Consider the following 24,729-nt stretch of genomic DNA (forward strand, 5'->3'; position numbering starts at 1 on the left):
CATGTCACTTATGACCCTTAAAAGAAAAAAAATATATAAGATGTAAATACATATGCTTTGTTTAATGTGACACCTGTTGTTTATAATATAAATTGACTAAATGTGTAAGATTATTTGTCAACTATATCAATGTATTACATTTTATATCATGGGGCTGTTAAATGGTTTATTCTGGTCAAGAAATGTTCCAGGGATGTTGGTTTTTCGTTAAGAGAAATAATTAACTCCGGTTCTTTGAATTATTTGAAGTTTGCACACTTGTGGCACAGTGCAAAGATGGTTTTTTTTTTTAGATTAATTAAACATTTATTAGATTTCTTGATGATTTTGACTTCTTGTCACAGCTGCTTTTGAATTGCTCACTGGAGGCTCAAAAAGATCAAGCTGCTGAGAAAGAGAGGGACAAATCGGACTTTGCCGTGTTGGCAGGACCGCCTCCTTTGGCTATACAGCATCAACATAATGCTACTATAAAACTTCATATACAAGTACTTAGGTTTTTTCTAGAAGTCATCTTTCAGTAGGATTAAACTTATTACGCAATGCACTCTTCAAAGCTTTTAATAAAATATCATACCGACATACATGTATGCAACAAGTATTGAAAATGTTTCGAAACAAACTTTATTAAAAATAAATGAACAAGAAAAACACAACAAACGGCTTTACTAAAACTACCGAAAATCACTATTTAACAGACAGAAAAATTATGCTTCTTGACAACTAACACCATAAATATGCAGTTGCAAATGATGATGAGAATTCATAGGGAGTTGCCTTATCACATCTAACATGCTCTCGCATTTATTTATAGATATCTACAGATCTGTGATGCTCTGGTAGCTTAGTGGATCCGCGTCAGCTCTTCCACGATCTTAATAACCTCGTCCACTGTAGCTTCCCGCTTCATTCCACTACCGTCATCAATCTGGAACATCAGAAAATTCATATGGATTTTCACATAAAAAAACTTTTTTGACATCTGCAGAAAATAAATGAGGACAAGATTTGAGAAACAAAGTGCCTGCAAGTGATAAACTCGCCACAGGACAACCAGATATCAAATGGGATTTTGTCATTGTAGCTGATGGGAAATGTTTACCAAACGACTACGGCCAAACAATTTCCAATAGTAAATAGTAATAATTTTACCTGAAGTGTGCTCACAACCTCTTGCATCTTGGCACGACCCAAATCCAAAAAGCTCTCAATAAGATCTCCGTCTATGAATCCTGTGGCTTGCTCAGTCTTGCGCTCTGTATGAAATGACCTCCAAGTGGCGCTAGAGTCAAGGACTTAAACACTTGAGAAAAATATCAAAGGAACGCTCTGATAGATCTGCGTCAGATCATCACACAATGAAAATTAGTCTTCTGAAGCAAAGAAACAGGCTTCACCTCTGAAGACATTTTGGATGGATGGACTTTTTTGGAGCTTTAATAAAAGGGCACTATCCAATAACACAATGGTTAAACAGATATTATTTAATATAAACTCTTGCTGTGTTTGGATGAAAGAAGAAAGTCAAAGTACAGGCTGATTTTCATTTTGAGGTGACAGATTCCTTGAATTGACTACAAATCAAAAATAAGCATGTGATTTAAACATTTATGTGGGGTTGAAGGATATAAACTGTGCTCGATCTTGCCGACACTCTTGATGACTTTGTTGAGTCTGTTCTGGAGGTCCAGCAGTAAACTATACCAACCCTCTGATAGTGACGTCACCAAACCTGAAATACACATCAAATTAACCCTGTATACACATTTACACGATTCAAATCAGATTTACTTCTATAGCACTTTTCAAAATTTGGTTTTGTAGCAAAGCAGCTTTACAGTAAATGCAGAGCATTACAGGCGACATTATAAAAAACTGAAATAGTTCACTAATGTATATCATATGACAAAAACCAGAATCAGGCTGTTATATTGAATGCTCTATCAAACAAAACTGTTCATATAATCAATATATTAACAGTTAAACTAGCTGTCTGTATAGGATTGTCATCTGAACATTATATTAATAGTGTTATTAAAGTATATAAACATTGCATATAAGAGATGATTAAATTGAGAGTTTATTATTAAAATTTTCTTAGTCATTTAGCCTGTTTGCATGCATGAAATGACAATTATATTATAAATATAAGAGATATTTTCAAATGATGAAACCATTCAGACATTTATTTGCAGTTCATAATCAAGGTGTAAAATGCCATTATGAACGTACATAGGCCCAGATTTAATAACAGCTTGCACCAGCGCGAACCATCATTTTGGGATTTACCAAAGACGCGCAGTGGATCATTAGCGCTGAAAAGGTGTGGTCTAGTTATTTTTTGTGACTGACCTTGTTGCATATGCAGATTATTTAAATGATTCACTCAACGCAATTTACTAATGAGAGAGAGCATGGTACAAGGCAGAGGATTGTTTTAACAGTTAACAGTTTATCTGGAATGCCAGAGGAACATATTATTCAAAAATATTGTTTGCCAAGCCATTTATTTTATTTGCTGGAGGAAATAAAAGAGGAGTCTCTAGGAGAAGACACAAAATAGCAGGTGTTTCAAAACTTCTTGTAAACATAAATTTTTTGTCCTCCAGTTCTTTTGAGTGGACTATGGCTTCACTAGCTGGAATTTCACACCCTGAATTTTCAGCTGGGACGTCTATGGTGCTGAACTCAAGCTCATCAGGTGTTAGTAGATCACCTGCACCTCATCAGCTATGCTTGTTTGTGACCCTGAACTTATTAAGTAGATTGTATTGTTGATTATTATGAAAATCAGCTGTTGTGTTTGTGTTATTTATTTTTCACCTTTTTGGTAAATAAGCCGCAGCTATTAGCGCTCGCATCTGCGCTTTTTTGGAATTGCCCCATACTGTGATTTGTGGTCCGTGCATACATTTTTGTATTACTGTTGCTAAAGGATTAATTTTATATCAAAGATATCGAAGCTACAATCTTTGAACTTTATTAAAGCAATAAGCCCCAAGAAGCAGTGGGTTATCAGTGCATTTTATAATAGCTACGGGGCCCTGCTTCGCGTTGTGCCTAAAACCCCCTTAGCTGTTATAAAATGCACTCTAACCCCACTGCTTCGCGGGGGTTATTGCTTTTATAAAACGGTTACTTCATATGCATAACGTTAGCGGGATTTTATAAAATAAAACACAAATAAGTTGTAATTATATTAGTACAAATATTACTCTTCCGCCAAACAAAGTAGTTCCTCAGAATCAAGTGTGACTGAAACAGAACTGTGTCACAATGAAAATATGATTTAAGACGGTGGTGTTTATTTTTATAAATCAAAATTCATCTAATTTATACATTAACATTTATCCTACCTTGATTTGTTCTCTTATCACCATTGCACAGTGTTTTTAGTGTTGAGTGAATGCAGTGTTTAAGTTGGGTAAGATCGCCACCCAGTGGATAGCGGAAATATGAATTTGAGGTAGAAACTCCTCAGGCAGCGTTTTCTCTTTATTGATTAGATGACTCAACAATATTTATTGACATTTATCTGGATATCGCCATAATTGTGCAATTGTATACAAATTAAAAATATGATTAAAGAGTGTGGTGTTTATTTTCATAAATCAGTACGCAGCAACAGTGGCGCAGTGATACTTATGTAATGCGGTCTGAACCGTGGGTTTACCGGGGTATTTTATCGCGGCTTAGAACGCGTTTCAACCAATCAGAATGAAGAACCAGAACTGCCAGTCTTTTTATTGATCTTTGAACCCATCAGCATCTCTACTTTCTGCGAAGGCTGAAGAGGTTTGGCATCTCCTCTAACATCACGAAAAAATTCTATCACTGCACTATAGAGAGCATTCTGACCGGCTGCATGATAGTATGGTACGGCAACTGCTCCTCTTTCGACCGCAAAGCTCTTCAGCGAGTGCTGAGAACAGCAGAACTCATCATCGGACATAATCTCCAAGCTTACAGGACATCTATCAGACTCGCTGCTTGAGAAAGCCATTTGGCAGACGCTTACAATCCATCCGATCACGGACAACCAGACTGAAGACTTTTTGCTTGTTATATAAATAAACTAGGTTTAAAGTACTTTGTCGTTATTTATTCTTAGCGGAATTTTACCGGAAGTTGCGCGTTGACCACAAAAGCCGCTTGTTTGTGTTGTTACTGCTGAAACCGTCTATAGTCACAGAAGTCACTCAAAATCTCAGTGCCCTACATATACGTCTATGTCACTCATCATAAGCATTTCAATGCCTGGTTTTCCCCAGTGTTAACTATGCATATGATAAATAAATGCCTCTTGAACTTTTGTAGTGGTATACATTATCTAAAGTGTGATACCTGTAATTGGACAATAGAATACATAATGTAGGTTAAAAGCGCATTGTGTCCGCCTTTGGATGGATTAAAATGTTAAGATTGTAATGTAATGTAAAGTAATAAATGGATGTGTAAGAGTAAACCTTACCGATCATCCCATTAACTGTGCCAAAGAGCACAGAACCCTGTGTAGGAGTCGAACTCTCGCCCAGATTCTGTAAGACTAAAGATCCATGGGAAAACACATTGACAAACTCTCCCAGATGAAACAAGCCCACCTCCTGTAGGTGCTGTCGCTCTTCATCTGTAGTTGCCGCACTGATAAGACAGAAAATCATTATATCATCGATGTAAAAGACACTTTTCTATCATCGTACTTTCATCTTTTATTATTATCGGTCTGTGCTGACTGATAATCTACTTACCCTATTTAAAAGAAAAAAAAAAATGAAACGGGTTAAAAAGTAATCCAGAGATCCTAAAGATTTCTGTAGATAACGGCTTATTTCCAATTATAAAAAACATTTGAGGTGTATGTTACCTGTCTTTTTGGCAAACAAACAAATTAAACGCATTTTCTGCTCCAAGAAAGTTGTCATCATCTAAGATCTCTACAGCACTCATCCAGTTCGGATTAAAATCCCGGGCAATCTGATGAGAAGAGAAAAGCAAAGCTTTATTCCTGTGAAAGCTTCAGGATCAGCAATGCATGGTGACACTGACACGATTACTGACCTCCTCAAAACTGCCCTCCATAGGTTTATAGGCTAACAGGAGAACCGAGCGCATCAGGTCGCCCACCAGTATAAAATCTCCTTTAGTCTTCAGATACAGAGCCATAATATTATTATAATGATTGCATTCAGTACGCAGTTCCTTCTCTGCTGTCCATTCATAGAGACGCACCTAATCACACACACATAGACACAGACACAGGCAGGGTGTTAGCAGTGCTGAGGTAACAGAGAGTTGATATTAAAAATCATCACGCTAATGATAAACTAACAGTGCTGTTGATGCTGGCCAGAAGTTTGCCATTAAACTCCACCATGGAGTAAACGGCTCCTTTAACCTCCTTCTCTGCAACCGTCTGAAGTTTACCTGAAAACACAGACATTTCAATTCAGATTTAAAAGAGATTCTCATCTCATCAACAGGCTCACAATGGTTACACAACTCACAGACAATTTAATGATTAGAATAACAAATGATGACTGAATTATCTGAGGGATTGTAAACAAGTAGTCTACTAAAAACCATGACAAGATATACACAATATACACAAAGTATATTACCCTGATATATCAATATCTGACTTATGTAACTTCCCTATCATCTGTATTGGCATCAAAACATAGCAGACGTGCTTTAATTACCATATTTTCCAGACTATAAATTGCTTTAGTCAAAAATGCATTTTGAAGAGGAAAAAACTGGAATATACGTCACATTTATTTAGAAATTATTTCACAAAATCCAAGCCCAAGAACAGACATATAATCTGGAAGGGCAAGTTATTCATCTAAACAACAGCACAGAACAGCAGGCTGAATAGGTGTCCGTACATGTTAACGTAACATTACCATTTATTCACCAAACACAAAGCATTTTGAACATACCTGGGAGGCTGAATAGGCTAAATTAACACAACAAGCCAAATCAAGTTCACCAAACTATCAAAGTCATTCTGCCTCATTGAATTCATTAAATTACATAAAATACAGGAGCAGCAGACTCTCGCGGCTTTAGACGGTTTCATCGGACGCACGTGCGATTGCGCGTCTGGTCTGAACTTTACTTCCGTTTTTTAAGTTTTTTTTTATGGTCTAACTAGTTGCTAAACTGAACTCTTGAACAAATGCCTCATCGAAAATAACAAATGTTTTGGTTTCCTAGGTATCTACATGTTGTTTATTTTGCTTGTTATATAAATAAACTACTTTAATAGGACTTTGTTGTTATTTATTCTTGGCGGAGTTTACCACAAAAGCTGCTTGATGCTAAAACTGTCTATAGACAGTAATGGTTTCTCTTGGTTCATATGAATTCATTTTGACATACAAGTCACACCTGACTATAAGTCGCAGGACCATCAAACTATGAAAAAAGTGTGACTTATAGTCCAGCAATTACGGGATATGTATAGAAACCCTATACATTTTACAGATATCACTCTTTTAAAGTCTAAAGCAGTCTTACCATCTGTATAGTGAAAGACGATGATTCGGCCCTGTTTAGGCTCCGCCTCTTCTGGATATACCATTGCTGTGCCAACTATGAAATAAACAGCAGGGTCTCTGCCCAGCTTACAGGAGACCATACTCAAAGCATACTCATTCTGCAGGAACTGATGAGCATGAAGCACTGCAGCAGAGATTACATGACATCATCTTTAACATCGCAAATCTGAATATTCACATACAAATAATTGTGTATTTAACAACAAATACCCTCAAATGTGTGCTGATCAACCACCAGTAGACTGTGAACCTCCACTTCCTCTCCAAAGGACGTCTCATGAGGTGCGGTGCTGCTGGGAAAAAGTTTACTGGAGCTCATGCTGCTGGACAACGCCTGAAAACAAAATAACAACAAACCTGCTGTTTAAATACTCAACACACAAAACAAAAACAACAACACACTGCTGTTTAAATACTCACAATACAATGTATGCTTTGAGTATGGGTTAGCATACAGTACTGACTTTCACATTACTTTGGTTAAAAAATGGCAAGTGTGATGCCTGTGATATACATAAATCCACCAACGTCCATCACCATCATTTTTGGAATGACGAAAGCAACGTTTGAGTTAAATCACTCCTCAACTTGGCCGATCTTTGTGCTTACCATCGCAAACGGAAATGCCTATGAAGAAATGTGATGCAGATTTTTTATACCTTACAGGAGGTTAGTGGGCCAATCGCAGCACTCGAGGTCCACTTAGAACAGATACATTGTTACATTTTGGCAAGGTGCACCTCAGGCTATGCACAGCCAATACATAACTTACAGCGTAGACCCTACGCAAGACTACAAATTACACTTAAAGGAACAGTATGTTAGAAATTTATATCAATTAATCATAAAATGGCCCTGATATGTTAGTAGACATTAAGAAATCATTTTCATGTCAAATACTTATATCACTGACAACAGTGGTCCGGCCTGGATATTGTCATTTAAAAATTGGAGTTGCAGCCCTCAACTGATGTTTATGTTGTCATTTTGTGTATTGGCCACCAGCTGTTTGATTGCAGTACCAGTTTTAGCCACAAGTTTTGTGATTGCAGTACCAGTTTTGGCCACAATCCTACATACTGTTCCTTTAAGTCATAAACACACACACACACACCTGTTGACTAGCGCTGTGTCGCACAGCTGATGTGGTTCCACTGGCATCCTGCATTTCCACTCTGCTGGACAAAACTCCAAAACATTGAGACACCTCCTGATAACAAATCCGCCTGCACAACACCACAAACACATCAGAGTCAATGAACACAGTTTCATCATTTCAATAAGCTTGAGGAATTATTTCTAATGAACAACAAGCAGCTGAAAGCGTCAGTAATACACAAACACTCACTTGGGTGACTCATAGAGGGGTACAGTTCGGATGTGAAGTTTCTGGATCTCATCAATGGTGCCGATGGTCAGAGTGCTGTTATTGGCCAGAGCCAAACTGTAAAAGAAACAGAAAATTAAAGTGATGTAGATCACCTGATTACTTAAAGAGCACCTGTAATTTATCACTTAAAAACCTATCTTTGACCATCATAAAAGCACATGTAAAATATTCCTATTATGTAAAAATTTTCCTGTGATAGTTATTTTTCATGCTTTAAAACGGCTTATTATACGGCTCTTTGGAATGCTCAATTCTGACTGGCCAGTCACAACATTTGCTGGTTTGTTATTCTTAGGTAACAACGGCTAAAAACTAATAACAAACAAACTCGGATGCTGCAAATAATTTTGACAGGTACAGTTTAATATCACACACAACGATATGAAAATCGTACATAATTTTTATCTTGACCAAATATTGTCCTATCCCGATTCCTTACAACCATACATCAATGGCAAGCTTATGTATTTAGCTTTCAGATGATGTGAAAATCTCAATATAAAAAAGATCTACCCATACGACTGTGGTCCAGGATGTGTTTGTGACATTTCAACATCTTGTGGTCTGCATTTGTTAAAAATGAGCACATATGGTAGCTGTCACAGGACAAACATGTACCTACATTGTACCTACATGTACGCACATCCCGCCTTCAGCTGAACTCAATCAGAGCATGCACGCGTGTACAGCAGAACGGCGTCTGTGACAAGACTGGTCGTTTCTCTGAACTGACATCTGTTTACTTTTCACAACAACTTATTTCAGTTGCTTAAGGTTGTTTTCACCTATGTTGGTGCACACCAAAATACATTGTATCATTTTTCAGTTAGTGCGGTCCGTGTTCACATATATATATTTTTTACTTTACTCGAAATGCCGCACTGTACACCATGTGACAACGGTCAGCGCTGTCATTGGTCTCTGACAGCTCTTACCGTCTCATGACCACCCCCACGTTTCCACGACAACCAGCTTGACAGAGAGAGCGCAGCTATCAAGATGTGGAGATAAACGATGCACGTCTTTGCGAAGTTTCTTTGCTTTAACGCGAAATTGCGTAGCTGTTCTATTAAAGCCTTTCTCACGGAGCCGTTTGCTAAAAGCCCGTAATGTCACTATTTGTGTGTGAAGGACAGCTATGCATTTATAAAATCATCAGCTCAAACGTAAAGGAGACAGCGAATCTCTATGCAACGGACCAGGATTGGCTTGTTTGTTGTTAACCCACAATATAACACCCGGCTCACGTCACAACGAAAGCCCAGTGGCTCAAACATGTGGAGAACTTCCTGTATTTGGTTCGGCCCGAGGTCCAGCAGTGTTCACACCACAGGTGGGTCACCCCAGAGTTCGGCAACAGCCGCTCCGAGACCACCTGTTTAGAGCGGTCTCGGAGCGGTCGTTTAGTGCGCACCCGAGTGCGGCTGTTGTGTTCACACTGACCCAAACGCACCGTACTCGGAGCGACACGTCATTTGGGCCGACCTAAACAGTGTATATGTGAAAACACCCTAAGAGTTATGAAAACAGCATTTAAACATGACTTATTGGGGTATAGTCTCACAATCTCGTCTGATGGTAATAAAAGCGCATTTTTTAAGGTGCAAAGTACTGACAAGAATGTTCATCTGACAGGAAGTTTAGTTTTATCAGGTATGTGCGTGTCCCATATTTTTCCACTGACAGCACGGCTAACATAGCAGGGCATCTCCGGGTTCAAGGTCAGATACTATATTTCATAAAAGTCTAGTCTAAAAATGGCATAGCAACCTGTTCTTTCAACAAAAAAGTAAAAAAAAAACAAGAATCAAACTGTGACCTTAGAATCGAAAATGTAACTAAATCGAGGATGTGGAGAATCGTGACACTCCTAATAGTTATGTAGATTATATTGCATTTCTGTCAAGAGATCCTTCTAAAAGTTACACAATGCACCTTTAAAATGTTCCTTAACTTTTAAGTAAATAGCTGTGTAATAAGCTGTATAATGTACAGGCAGCCGGTTGTTATCGCAAAAGTACCCTTTTTTTTTACATTGTCTAGGCTTGTTTCTGTGATAACAACCGGCTGCGTATACATTATCCTTACTTGAATGTAACTCTACACTCATGCACTACGTAGTATACGTGGATCTATAAATATGCAAATTAGCCCCCACCTCTACTCGATCGAACAGCTCGGACCATAGATGTAAATAGATGCTTCATTCTGCAGTTTCATAACTTCGTCTTAGTCTGGTTTCACACGATGTATATGTGAACTGCCAGTTTGCGGCACTTATTGTTTTTAGCGTTAACAGGTTGTGCTACAATCACTTTAGCGCCGAGTGCGGCATCCATACACGATATCTATGACTCGAACTACTGATCACTCGTTTAACAGTGATGATTGTGATTAGTTACTTGTTTATGAGGTAGAAAACTGCAGCAGGAACAAACAGCAGAAATCAGTTTGTCTTTGGTAAACTCCAAATACCAAATAGTGAATGTCTGTTTGCGGTGCTGATGCAGTACCTGTCAGGGTAGCCCTCGGAGTTAAGCGGGCACATGTAGTTGACCTCCTTTAGGTTGACATTAGAAAAGACCAGTTTGTGGTTGCTGGAGTAAATGACGGTGGGTCTGTCCGAACAGGCAAACACATTTGACGTGGAGAGAGATCGAAATGTGCGCAGAACCGTGGGCTGAGTGCCGAGAGTCACTTTCTTTCGTTCACTTAAAACACCTGGACAGAAGATATAAACACATGACCTAAAATGGGCAGACGCTTTCTAGAGTAACTCATGATCCATAACAATAAACAAATTCATTCTTTAAACAAAACTATTGTGTAAACATTCACAGATGAGCTTCAAGAACAAGCTTAAATAACAAACATATTAAACATTATGCTTAAACTTAACTAGCACAATAAAATCAACATGAAATGCAACTCATTTTACTTCCATAATAAGAAGCTGGGTTTTATAACCGGCACTCATCAACTGATACGGATAACCAATTTACAAGATTTGAATGATAATTACGATTAAAGTAAATAAAAAAAGATACGTGGGGATTACAAACACTAGGGATGAACCGATACCACTTTTTTGCAGAACGAGTCCAATACCGAAACTTTATTATAAGTACTTGCTGATACCAATAACTGTATTTTTACCATATTGAGTAGAAATGATAAATCATATTACTTTGCTTAATTCAATTAGTAAAATTATTTGCTTAACTTTGAACTTTAAAATTGATTGTACAAGCTTGTTACTTTCACTGTTCACTTTATTGCTCGATCATATGTGACCATGTCTGTGAAAACCAAGATAAAGTCTCATCTAATAATAAGAAAATGAGCATCAAAATTTATAAATAAAAAACTTTTTCCAGACGTCAGAATGCATGAAATAACATTAGACCCCCCTTTAAGAAATGTTCAAGAATAGTACTTGAACATTATTGCGAATGTCTTCCTTTATTCTAAGGACTGTCTTATTTTTAGTCAATGCTTTTGTGAATCTGGCTCCAGATTATTTTTTTTATTATGTCTTGATATATAACAGCATAGAGATCAAAGAGGGTGTATGTGCATTTCATTTACCTGTTTGAATGTCAAGTCCAAAATAAAAGAGCGCCCCGTCTCCTAGAGCGCACAACAGGTAATGACTTCCCTCAAATGTCGTCATGAGGATAGAACGAGGTATGATCTCTACAAGACACACAATGTCATGACAATTTACTCATTAAAAACTACATAACACTTTAACCTTTTACAGTTTATATCTTAAACTCTTGCACACATTAACACAAACATTTACAGTCACATATAAGAACAGCATCAATCACATTATTTGGACACTCACATGACTTGTTTTAACACTTAAAGGGATACTCCAGCCAAATATTAAAATTATCCCATGATTTATTCAACCCCTAAGCAATCTGAAATACACATGTGACCTGTTCTGGCAAAATGAGTCTGAACGCGCACCGTCTAATTTTGAGCTAGAAAAATTTAAGAAAGTATAAATGTTGATTTTGAATTGAGGTTTTCATAAAAAATAAGTACATTAAGCCCTCGTCTAGTGATCTCAATGCTCAATCTCGGGCGCAGTAATATGGACGAAAGTTTGAGCGAGAGGGGGAGTAGTTAGAAGTGATGATGTTACTGCTACTATAATAAAAATTTGCCACGTTTTATTTTGTGCCACCATACTTACTTGTGTAACTGCTCATGTTACAGTCTTTAAATAGGGAAACATGGAAGTGTTTGGTGGCTTCTAAATTCATCCCTGTTTGGATCCTAAGGAATGAATGGGGCTAGGCTAAATGCTAGCACATTCACGGCACGCTGTACAAAGATTAAGAGTACGCAATAAAAAAAGGTAGGTCTGTATTAATTCATCCAAGTTTAGGTAAGAACATGATGGAGTGGTGTTTTCCTTTAACAGCTGGTGAATTAACTAGATCCCCATTCAGGAGCAAAACATGTTTTATAAACACAAAAATAGAGTAGTCGTCTTAATTATAGCAACTACAAAGCAAGTATTTTATATTTTGAGGACTCACCTCCACCCAACATCTCTTTATGAAGTGGACTGAAGCAGGGTAACTTCAGCAGTCGTGCTGAGATGTCTGTCCAAAGGCCGACAGCACAGATACTGGACTCGTGTCCTGTCTCACCCAGAGGAGTGATGTCCAAACATGCCACCTCATGCTCCATCTCTGTAGAGCTAAATCACACAAACACAAACATCAGTCGCTGACTCACTTATCTCTATCTCTACTGACAAACACAAAATTTATCAATATGCAAAATTACAGTTATATGTTGTTTCAAGACAGTCATCTTAGACTAAGAAAAGTTGTTTCGTAATCTTTATCTGCGAGTACCTGATCTGTTTGAGTTCTCCTGTAAGGATCTGAAGATAATAGAGGACCCGCCCCACTGCCAGCACCACCTGTGTGCTGTTACAGGACGCCACGCTGATGTTTCTGCCCTGAGGCTCGGTCCACTCACTCACTAACGCTTTACTGTCCTGAGTGACCAACCGCACGGATGCTGATGTGATCTGCAAGCACGCATACATACATCCACATTAACTTTCCCATCCTAACCCAATCCTTATAAAGTCGAGAATGGATGTAAACAACTGCACCTGTATGAGCTGCTGGTGTGCCACATTTCCACAGAAAAACGTCTGCTGATTGTCCACAAAGCCTGGAAGCTCGGTCTCCTCCACCTCCTCTCCACTCAGCATCAGGACTCTGCACACACACACGTGACCAATATGATCTTTAGGATTATTAAGGTGAAGAAACTATGAAAACTGATCAAATGTGACACAACAATGTAAAAACAACATGCAGTAGTAGTAGTAGTAGTAGTAGTAGTAGTTTCTCACCGGGTCTGACCCACAAAAGACAGCACAAGCATGTCATCAGTGTCTCTGCCTGACTCTGAACGGAGAGGCCAAAGTCCTGAAAAAACAACACACCTGCTGTCAACATTGCATCACATTCTGTCCATTCTCATCGCATCACATCATCTCATCACATATCATCCCATTGCTTCCCGTCTATTCTCATCCCATCGCATCACATCATCACATCCCCTCACATCTCATCACATCACATCAAATATATCATTCGTCACATCTCATCACGTCATCACATCGCATCACATCACATCACATCTCATCAAAAAATTCTGTGCTTTGGGAGCTGATTTTACAAATATGGTAAGGGGTGCAAGCATAACATTTGAAGTATTCAACCAATCACAATGCACTAGTTAGCTGGTCAAATGGTGCACACCACGCTATTTAGAACGACAAGCTTTGTAAAAATCTAAAAAAAATTGAAAGCGGGGCATTGTGGAGCAGAAATTATGTATGGTATGTGGAGAAATAATGTGTTTTTAACCATAAACCATATAACCACATTGCATTACACTAAATATACAAAATAATGTGCTTTAGCAATGCCATATGACCCCATTAAATAATGCCTTTATATATACACTGATAAACTTAGATTATTAGCAGATAAACAGACCTTTGATTCCAGGCAGGTCAATGCTGGCATGCTCATGAATTCCTATGCCATTGCGAATAATCCGCAGCGAACCTTCTTTAAATGCTCCAGAGCACGTCACCAACTACAGGAAAATAAATCACATATCTGCTCATTTCCACAGCTCAATATCATAACAAGTTTATCATATACATTCAAAATCATTTCATTAGGTACATAGCAAAAGTAGTTTAAAGGCTTTAAAACAATTTCTGCGTGCATTTTGATTTGTGTCCTTAAGCCTCTCTAACATCTGTCTCGCACCAACTGCTTTAAAAGCAGTCTATATATATGGCGTATTTGTTTACCCGTCATGCAGCTAAACCACTGTGCACAGTTTCTACATTACTTTAATTAAATGCAAACAGTGTTTGTTTTAAGTTGGTAATTAAGGACGACTCTTAAGATGCTTTTACTATTGATCTAGTTTATATAGTCTAGTCGCATGCTTCCAATACTGCTGTGATGCGATAGTGACACATGTACACACAATATAACTTTCTCTGTGTGTTTATAAAACTGAATTATTTAGCATGTAACCTGAACCCTGAAAGTGTAGCTGGCCAAAAATCTTTACAAATATTTTTCCTTTATACCTAGACTTCATGATCTTGAAAGCTAAAAACTTAAGACTATGTTTGAATTGTTAGTTTAATAAATAATGAAATTAGTAAAAAAAAAAAACACATAACATTCTGCAGGAAATTTCAACACAACTGTAAACTATAATGAATATATGCTATAAAAATATATGTGCAATAATGTAAAAATGTCACTTTCCATTCTCAAGAAAATGTAAATGTTCAGATATTTCTTTCTTAGTTTATTGTATACGCTATGCATGTAAATGATGTTTGTATGTATGTAGATGTTACATGTATAGGCTTCTAAATACTGTTTCAGGAAATGCTCACTAATTTCATTGTATGTGACATACAATGACAAAAGAAATTTAATCTAATCCTCAATACGGTGTATAACACATCTCAGGATGAAACCTCAAGACACCGAAAGAGAAAATTGACAAGAGAAAAGTTTTACAAAGTTCAAGTAAAGAGTGGCTACTTTAAAGAAGTATTATTATGTATATACTTAATGTGTAAAATCAATGTGTTGCCCTTTTGACACTATACAGCAGTAATAGTACAAGTATTTCATCAACATGGTTTGTTTTCTTTGCATGTTATTCTTTCACAGAGTGTTAATAAACATTTTAAAACATATTAATGTAATTGACATTTACATTATAATTGACAGTTCAGCAATTATACAGAATTAATTTAACATCTCTCACCTGGCCTTGTCCCTGTCTTTCAAGGTCCACTACACACATGTCCACTATAGGCCCTAGGTTAGTAAACGTCTCCATAACAGCAACATATGAACCTTGATCATTACTGTCCACATTCAGCTGTGAAGAGTCAAGACAAGTTTAGTTACACAGTCATTTTCACAATGAAAAGAGTTTAATACAAAAACACATGCATCACAAATACAAACCCACACTGATAATCCTTTGTACATTAAAGCCCACAGGTAACATGAATCTACAAACCTTAACCAACTGAGAATCTCCAAGCCTGGAACCCACAAACACCACACCATTATCCAGATAAGTCAGACACTCAGCGATAGAGGTCTAAAAAACACAAACACACACACAATTTAGTCTTAAACAAAACTACAATCAAGTCTGTGTATCTGCAACACAACTGTGTTTTACCTCTAAATACACACACACATCTGTACAGTGTCAACATCTGAAGTCCATTCTTTAAGAAAGTAAAATCTGAGCTTATTTTATTGGTATATCAGTCCCTACAGGTTTTCTTGATTCTGTGATCGTATAACCTAAAATGATGTGTTTTTTGAAATCCTCTCTCTCTCTCTCTCTCTCTCTCTCTCATTACTTGATCTCATCCGCCTATCGGTCTGTGCAGTGTTGCATGGAGAAGTGAAGCCACAGCACCGCTAATGGACCTTAATAAACAAACAACGGCAAACCTCCTTCGTCTCCTTGCATTCTTGATTTAGCTGTCATTTCAGTGAAAAGACAGACAAAAAAAAGAAAAAAAAACAATCCTGGTGGATATTAGTCAGTGTTTGTGAAGATGTGAAGCACACGCACCTCTCCTAAGAGCTCCACTCGCAGGTCTTTGAGCACCACAGCTCCATCCATCAGTTCTTCTTTCTCCAACAACAGCATGAACAGTCTGCCCTCCATATCTCCCAGCAGATAGCGCGAGCCGTTGGGATCCACACGATTATGACACACTATGGTGCTTTGCTAGATTAAAAACATTAAACAACACATTAAACAAGCTCACAGAAATACTACAGTTTAAAATAAATAGGGAGGGTCAGTCTTCAAGCTTCATTACCTTAATAGTCGGAGGGGCAATGGCTAAGTATTTGTCTCCATTGTGATAAGTGATTGACTCCTGTCCAATAATTATAGCTCCTCCAAATGGCTCAGGGACTGAATTTATAAACAAACAAACAAGACTACAATCAATAAACAATGCGAAGTTCTGACTCCTCATATTTTACAGGTTGATAAAAAAATATATTACAAGTCTTAAAGGAGTCATATGACCCGATTTCATGTTTTCTTTGACTTTACGGTGATAAAAGACGTCTGTGCATATAGAAAATCTGTAAAGTTGAAAGAGATCTTCTTTTGAAAAGTGAAGCCTCGTCCACACCTTCCTAAAATGGCTCATTTGTTTGGCCTTCCATCAAAGGAACAATTAAAAAGTTGATGTTTTTCTGCGGGTTGGAAGGATTTTTTTCATAAGTTGTTGGTATTTGAACTGTGAATGGCCATTGGGCTGGTTTTGTTATGTGGATCTGGTAACCCCGCCTTTCGTTATTGCTTTGGGAGCTGATCTTTCCAAATATGGTAAGGAGCTGGTGCTTTCAGGACCAGAGATAGACGAGAAGTTGTGGTTTAAAAGTGTAATATTTTTATATTTCTTGTCAAAAATGAGAATCGTTTCGGTAGATAAGACCCTTATGCCTTGTTTGGGATCGTTTATAGTCCTTTGAAACTCCATTGAAAAAAAACTGTTAAGTGTTGAGTGTTGGGTTCTATTAAAGTCCATTAAAATGAGAAAAATCCTGGAATGTTTTCCTCAAAAAAACTTAATTTCTCCTCGACTGAACAAAGAAAGACATCAACATTTTGGATGACATGGTGGTGAGTAAATTATCTGGATTTTTTTTTTAAGAAAATGGACTAATCCTTTAAGTAGGTTATAATTGAGGTTACTGTCTCTTTAAGAAGCGCAGATTTCTGTCTTTGTTCTACATACACTTAAAACATGAACAAATGTTTTTATCAGATAAAGAATACTGGGGTATTTTGAGATCATTTTGTTTGTATGTGTCTTTTTTGTGGTTACATTGTTTAAAATCACTTTTGTGTTAACATTTACAGTAGAGGTCGACCGATATGGCTTTTTCTCTGGCCGATGCCGATATTTAGAAATCAGGGCAGCCGATGGCCAATATGTCTGGCCAATTTTCTATATGTACATACATAATAATCAAAATGTTCTCATCATTAGTAGATATTTTAAATGTAAAAATGTCACTATTTAAGTCAAAGTATTTAAAAAAATTATGACTGGTCTTTCTGAAGAGTTTTACAACCTCCTCTGCACCATGCATTTATCAGACACAGATATTACCTGACACTCTGCTGTCATCATCTTTGATCAGTTTTTTACCATGGCTTTTATTGTTTTGTAGGATAAAATCCTTATTTGGTAGACCTGATCAATTATTTATTCATCATAAAGTTAACATAGTAAATGTCTATGATTTTTAGTTGAGACTTTATTTAGGGCAAATCTTTCTAAACCCATTTACATTCTCATTTCTGAGGCGCTATAAGTGACTGATTGTGCTGACAGTGACGTCTTGTGAGTTTAGTGTTGGGACAGATCTGTTGTTTCAACCGTTCATTCAAACGAATCCGTTCAAAGGAGTCAGTTTGCGAATCGGACGCGCTATGTTCTAATCCAGGCTGAGCAGCGCAAAACTGTAAACAAAGTGTTACTGTAACAACACAAAAAACATTTCCTTGGTGGATATGATTTGGTCTTCCGACCTTTCGCCATCGAGTCAGTTTTGTTTTGAGTAATAAAAGCAGGGAGACAGTTTAAAGACAGAAAGCGTGCGCGCGGCTCTGCTCTCTCTGTCACGCAAACAAAGATCGTCATCACTCATTAATCACATGAAATGAGCCTAATCTTTGCATGGACAGTGCACCGCGAGACATAAGCCCGTCGCGCTGTTGTACTGGCTGCTTAATTCGCGCGATCCTGCCATCGTTTACTGAAGCTGTTTGTGAACAAGGCACGGCTGCACACACACGGGAGTGATCTGCTTGCAGCAAGAGGCAGCGTCATGAGTTCTACAACAACGCTTAGGTGCCCGCAGATGCGCCTGCCTATTATTTCATGCAATTAAGTACAATCACCTCACCTGGAATGACCATTGATGCCTCTGCTTCAACATTTTCCTGTTTCCAGGGACCTTTATTGAATTCTTTCTCTCTAAGAGAAACCTCATATGTCTTCACATGTCTGCCCTGAGGATCCTAAACAACAGAGAATTAACCACAATTGTTTTTAGTAATGCCAACACTCTTTACTGGACCAAACGTTTTACCACAGCAGCTCCATATAAGTCATCAACTGAATAACCAAAAGAGCCACGCTAACCCCTGCCAAAGTCCTAAAACATAACTTAACAATAAATACAGATTCAAAACATCCTCTCATGTGCAGTCAGACAATGCAGTCATCATGAGTGATTTTAGGTTAGTACCTGATAAATAAAGCAGACAGTGGGCGCCTGACAGCCATACAGGAACTGAACATCTATGACCTGCAGCTCCTCCAGTCGGATGTTAAAGGCTTTCAGCTCACGGTTGTCACGGTCCAGTGGAATGACCTTAAACAGGCCATCATAGAGCCGCAAGCCGATCATACGACATTCCGGATCCACTATACCAATGATCCCCGTCTCTGATGGACGTCCTATCCGGTCCTGTCAAAAAAAAAAAACATATAGGGTTATAATAAACCCACATGACACAGAAAAATACATCTAAACGGTCAGTCATTATTGTGTTTAGTGCTGTAGAAGTACCTGAACGTTTCCATGTGCACGGGTGATGATGTCAATGCTGTCTCCATTCTGCTTGTATTCCAAGATACAGGCGTTGTATTTCGCCGTCAAAATGAACAAAAGATCTTTACTTTCACCCTTTACATAAACAAGAGAATCAGACCGTTAGGATCTAGATCTGTCACAACTCAATTACCAGGCTGATAAAATGTACAGTCCACTCATTTTTAACCCTATTAGATCAGATGTGGTGGCACGATTAATCATTACACCCCTACGCTATACATCCTAAAAAAAAACTTTCAACAAAGCTCCATGTTCTTCATTTGTGCAGTCTCCTGTATCTCCCCCTGAAAGAAAGAGAGAGACGTGTGAGTGAGAGACAGGAGACAAGTTAGGCAAAGCGCGAGAGAGAGAGAGAGCGAGAGAGAGAGCGAGAAAGTCGAACAAAGCCTTATGTAATAATGGCCAACCTAATACATGTTGGATGACTGCATACCCCCCCACCATTACAAAAATAAAAAAATCGGATTTACATGATTTAGACATTAAGTCATCCCACCGAGGTCCAAAAAAACGTAATTCGTATTTATGCGAAAAAATTACATCCCTGATATATGTACCACATTTATCCGGTCAATAACCTTTTAAACCATTACATTTTGATTTTGTTAAAACAAATAATTTAATAACACATGCAATGTGACCATACATAATACAAGAATAAATTAAGTTTCTACTCAAACTTGTGGGGAACTATAACGACTTGTATGACGGAAGTAATAATGTCTGTAATATTTATTTTCAATATTTATTTAATCATATATGAAATAATGACAGGATAAATAAAATAAAAATGTAAAGCTGAAATTTCTGCATCATCTGTCAATCGAGACAACACTGAGGAGTGAGCGTGGCTATAAGTTACTCTGAGTGAGTCTTCTTGAGTCACGGTACAGTTTGTACAGTGTGAAAACTAGCAAAGATCCCACAGAACCATTTAAAATCACATAGCATGCCGAAGGTTTAGCTCCAGACTTTGCAAACAGTTTTTGAAACAGCGCAAGCATTTTTAACAAGTTCTCGCACATGTGCAACCTGCAAATTTGGAATTTTTTCTTGTTGTTATTTCATGTTGAAAAATGAGTAGATCACATGCCAGCAAGTGTGCAATGGTGATTTAGGCATGGGTGAAATGTGCAGCTGCCAAGGGTGGCATATTGCAGGAGGGAGGGGGGATTTGGTGGGGGTAGAGTAGCACAGGGCAAAAAGCATAATGCGCAACTGGGTTGTTACCGCTCTTTTGCATGACGCGTCAATCGTTTTATGTCACCATATGCTCAGTTAATCTACAGATGGGTCTACGCAGCCTTGAACACATCTCACTCAGAACCGCAATAAGGTGTGGGGTCATTATAGACATCGCAAACATAACAGAGCGGGAGAACTTCTTTTATTTGTGTCTATACAGTTTCCTTGGAGCAAAAAATATGGGTCAAATTGACCCACGAACATCAAAATTGTAAAAAAGAAATTCATTATTTGTGCTAAAAATTTTTTTGAAAAACTGACAAAATGTCTGAACTATCATTTTTATTTTCAATGTATATGAAATACTATGTAAAGCAGATTAATTCAGACCCACAGAAAATCCAAAGGTGAATACAGGTCATGCCAGTTGTGCCCCACAAAACATGACACCAAAGCAAGTACCATTTGTGTAAAATGCAAATCAGAAAGCACATGATTGATGTGTGCACATCATGTCAACAGTGATTTCTTCAATTTTAAGAACAAAAGATGAGCCTGTTTAGGAAAAGAAAAGCTTCATTTTACAGCAATATTAAATTGTTTATTTAGGATGTTTTAAACATAAGTATGTTAAAAACTATGTTGAATTTAAATGTTAAACGTTACAACAGTTTATTTTCAAAATAAGTGTTTGTAATGTGTGACAAATATTGATACTAAAATGGTTCTGTTCATACCTAATTCCTTCTTGTTTTTCATGATGTAATATTTAGGGAATTGCATTGAATCCAATGCGGGTCGATTTGACCCGCGGCATCAAAATCGCCACAAAATTTGAACACTATACAAGGAGCACTACACACTCATTATAAACTAGATAAAAGGGATAAAAGGGTTAAAAAGGCAAGACACTGCATCATACCACTCAAAATCACAGGATCTAATTGATCATCGATCAGCACATATAGACGGTTCTATGGACGCACGTGCGTTGTCGCGTTACGCGCCTGAGCGGAACTTTACTTCCGGTTTCTGTTTGTGTAATGGTCTGACTAGTGGCTAAAAGGAACTCTGGAACATATACCTTATTGAAAATATCCCACGTTTTGGTTTCCTAAAGACAAGGGAAGACGGTGATCATGGATTACCACTAGGGATGGGCACGAGTACTCGATTGCTCGAGTACTCGAACGTGGCATCGATGATCAATCACGAAAACGATGATCATGTGGGTTTATTTATTTATTTATTGTGGATATGGTGGCATTTGGATGTCTGGTTAGCGTTACAAGCGACTGTGGTAGTAAAGACTGGGTCTGGAGATGCGTGTTTGACATGGTGTCGAGCTACTAAAAAACAAACAGAAAATTCCGCGCGACCACACCGCAGCAGCTCGCCTGTCCGCGCAATGCGCGGCAGCCTGCCGATCCCGTGAAGCCGGCCACACCTCACATCACCGAGGCACTATGGTTTAAAAGGATGCCATGATTTTCGGAAATACAGTCTGTCAGTCAGGTGCAAAATGTACAGCGTCGTCAAAAGTTCAATGGGTTATTATCTCATATTTAAACATCAAATGTCAAGAGATACAAGAGAGCCATACCAGCATTAACATTACATCTTGACTGACAACAGGTAAGGGGACGACACGACACGACACAGCTAAACGCTAAAATGATAGCAAAAGACTTAAAGCAGGTTAATGTGGTGAAGCTTGTGCTTTGACTGGACATGTTTGAAAGTGTGCTGTTTATGATGCACATCCACAAAGGGAGTTAAACTTTCTTTTATTTACATAACTTAGTTAAAAACTTAGTTGAAGTCTTGCATTTTATGCAGATAGATTCACGTTGTACATTTATGTTGTATAAAGGCTTAATATTATGCAGTGTGTGTCATATAGAAAGCGCTTCGTTTGTGTTTATTAACCCTTTAGTTTTACTTCATCACGCAGCTTTTCCTGTTAGAGGTTTCTGTTAAAAACATTTAATTCATTAATAATCTAGTATGTGTTCATTGTTCTGTCATAGTTTCTTAAAAAAATTAAGTTTTATTTAAGTGTTTTTAATAAAAATATTTTCATTTTCCCCATGACGTGTAAATGCCCATATGATTGCCCGCCCCCAGTTAATCGAGTACTCGTTCTTCAGACCTATGGATTAATCGAAATGAAAAAATGACATAAATGCACTTCCCTAATTACCACTATGTTAAGGGAGGTTTGGCAGCCAGTTTGTAGTTAATGTATACTTTATAGTACACATTTTACACAACAACATTAGCTCAGTGTCTTTTTTATACGCTTTAGCTATAGAATATATGAACTACGGTAATCTACCTTTTATCTAATCGACTTATTTTGCTTGTTATCAAAAATAAAATTCTCTAAAAGGACTTTGTTGTTATTTATTCTTAGGGGAGTTTACCGGAAGTTATGTGTGTTTCATCGTCCAAAACCTTTGTTTATGTTGTTACTGCTGAAACTGTCTATAGATTTACACACCTTTGGTCTGAAGAGCTCCATCACTGCGATCTTGCCATACATGCCGACCTCTTTGACAGGCCGAAGTCCCTCAGCGGTGACCACATAGATCTCCAGACGTGTGTTCTTCGCTATTAATAGGTTCAGATCCTCGGCTGATGTGAAGTGACCTGCAGATTAAACACCAAACATGCCTTAAACCAATTTACTCAACATCCAGTTGATCCAAACACAATGGTGTTTTGAGCAATGTTTGTAAACAAGCAGTTTTTGAGCACCATTGACTTCCAGAGTATTGTTTTCCTACGGTAGAAGTGCAGGGACTCAAAAAGATATTGTTCAAAAGTCATCTAGTTGAAATCCGACCATCGGATGAAAACTTCAAAATGGGTTGTTTAAAAGACAAAATAGGATTCTAACTTTCAGATTACATGACAAAATCTAGATTTTGATTTTGCAATTATCAATTTTTTGTAAGATTGGAATAATTTAATGAAAAAAGGCAGAAGGCTGGATTTCACTAAACATTCATTATTTCAGTCTTGTAATATATGCAGATGATTAGTTAAACTGTTATAATGAAACGTATTTCAAGTATACATTGGGCTAGTAATACCATAACCAGCTTTAAACAGTTGTTAATGTCATTAGTCATAGTCATCAGAGAGATTAACTAGTTAAATGTATTGTAAAAATCATGTTCAAGAATTTTGTGAATAATTCATATTTGTTGCAAGTAGTTACATGTTGAAATGAACCTACGAAAAGTTTGAATTGTTCTTTTTGAACAGCTGGGCCAGGAACTGTTTGATTACAAATATTTCTCAAAATATCTCTCTTATTATACAGGTTTGTAATATCCTGAAGGAGTAAATGATGACAGAATTTAATTTTGGGGTGCACTGTCTCTTAAACACGTGACTGACCTACATGTCTACCGCTAAAACAAGTGTTCAGTGTAAACATTTGCACTTTGACAATATCTGTGTATATAAAATTACACTGTAGCAGCGATAACATTGCCCTATTGCACTTAGGTGTCGTTTTAAATAACAGATTAATTTAATGATTTTAAAGACTTGTCTAAGCGTGAGCTGCAGACTGACATACAGTATTAACACAATAAACGTATTAAATCGTGACACATACAATAAGGATTTGTTTCTTTACTTTTATTTACTAATTCCTACATTACAAGGGTAATAATGTGTGGGGTAAAAGCAAAAAAATTCTATCGACAGCTCTTTTTAACTAAAGCTTGTGTCGTGTTTACTGTAGCTAAATAGGCCTCGAGCGCGGGACACAAGCGCGCGCACCCGCGCACATACTCACCCGTGATACAAGCATTTACTGCAGTGGGCTTCTGCGCGGTCACCACGTAGTTGTATGACATGGTGCTCACTTTCAACACGAACGGCCAAAAATGAGTTTAAATCGCGTCCAGTGTCGGATCTGTAGTGCAAACCCGCGGAAGAGCGCTTAGATCAGAGTGCCCGGAGTCAATGTGCGCTCGAGTGCCCTCTTGCGGTCTGGATGACAAACTGCAGCTCATAGATAAAACTGTTGTGTTGTGTCGTGTGGGGTGGTGTATGCAAATATACTGCTGTCCTGTAGAACGTGACGTTAAATAAAAGCACTAATGCACTCATTTCTGTACTGTAATGTTAATTCATGGATTTTACAAGGCTAAGATCATCCCAAAGGGAACACTTAAAGCTAATGGGATAGGGAGAAACACGACCCTGCTGAAAAACAGCATACCAGCAAGACCAGCATATGTTGTGTTTTGGTGCTGGTTTTCTGGTGACCACCAGCTAAACCTGCATGGGAATTATGCTGGTC

The 24,729-nt window shown here is 37.8% G+C and overlaps 1 protein-coding gene across 1 annotated transcript; it reads right to left on the reverse strand.

Moving 5' to 3' along the window:
- Window positions 1–601: 601 nt before the first annotated feature.
- On the reverse strand, window positions 602–24,398 carry ddb1 (damage-specific DNA binding protein 1). Its single transcript, XM_065270034.2, has 27 exons — window positions 24,220–24,398; window positions 22,909–23,057; window positions 19,176–19,292; window positions 18,852–19,073; window positions 18,507–18,621; window positions 16,397–16,494; window positions 16,144–16,302; window positions 15,571–15,654; window positions 15,310–15,426; window positions 13,998–14,100; window positions 13,346–13,421; window positions 13,100–13,208; window positions 12,834–13,012; window positions 12,510–12,673; window positions 11,542–11,649; window positions 10,467–10,674; window positions 7,912–8,007; window positions 7,678–7,789; window positions 6,774–6,897; window positions 6,523–6,687; window positions 5,330–5,424; window positions 5,059–5,229; window positions 4,865–4,974; window positions 4,472–4,641; window positions 1,630–1,732; window positions 1,153–1,276; window positions 602–928 (listed from the first exon to the last, which is right to left on the reverse strand). Exons 1-27 carry the CDS (start codon window positions 24,278–24,280, stop codon window positions 845–847), a joined length of 3,423 nt encoding a protein of 1,140 aa, XP_065126106.1. The 5' UTR covers window positions 24,281–24,398; the 3' UTR covers window positions 602–844.
- Between the last annotated feature and the right edge of the window lie 331 nt (window positions 24,399–24,729).

This window comes from Paramisgurnus dabryanus, chromosome 9 (assembly GCF_030506205.2).
Source record: "Paramisgurnus dabryanus chromosome 9, PD_genome_1.1, whole genome shotgun sequence".
NCBI classification, from domain to species: Eukaryota; Metazoa; Chordata; class Actinopteri; order Cypriniformes; family Cobitidae; genus Paramisgurnus; species Paramisgurnus dabryanus.

Bases quoted from the DNA above. Each gene is read 5' to 3' on its own strand.
- ddb1 (XM_065270034.2), bottom strand. From the start codon at position 24,280: ATGTCATACAACTACGTGGTGACCGCGCAGAAGCCCACTGCAGTAAAT. The intron at 8,008-10,466 runs GTACTGCATCAG...TTTCTTTTACAG, and splicing joins TCCGAGGGCTACCCTGACAG to TTTGGCTCTGGCCAATAACA. The intron at 7,790-7,911 runs GTGAGTGTTTGT...GGTGTTGTGCAG, and splicing joins CCCCTCTATGAGTCACCCAA to GCGGATTTGTTATCAGGAGG.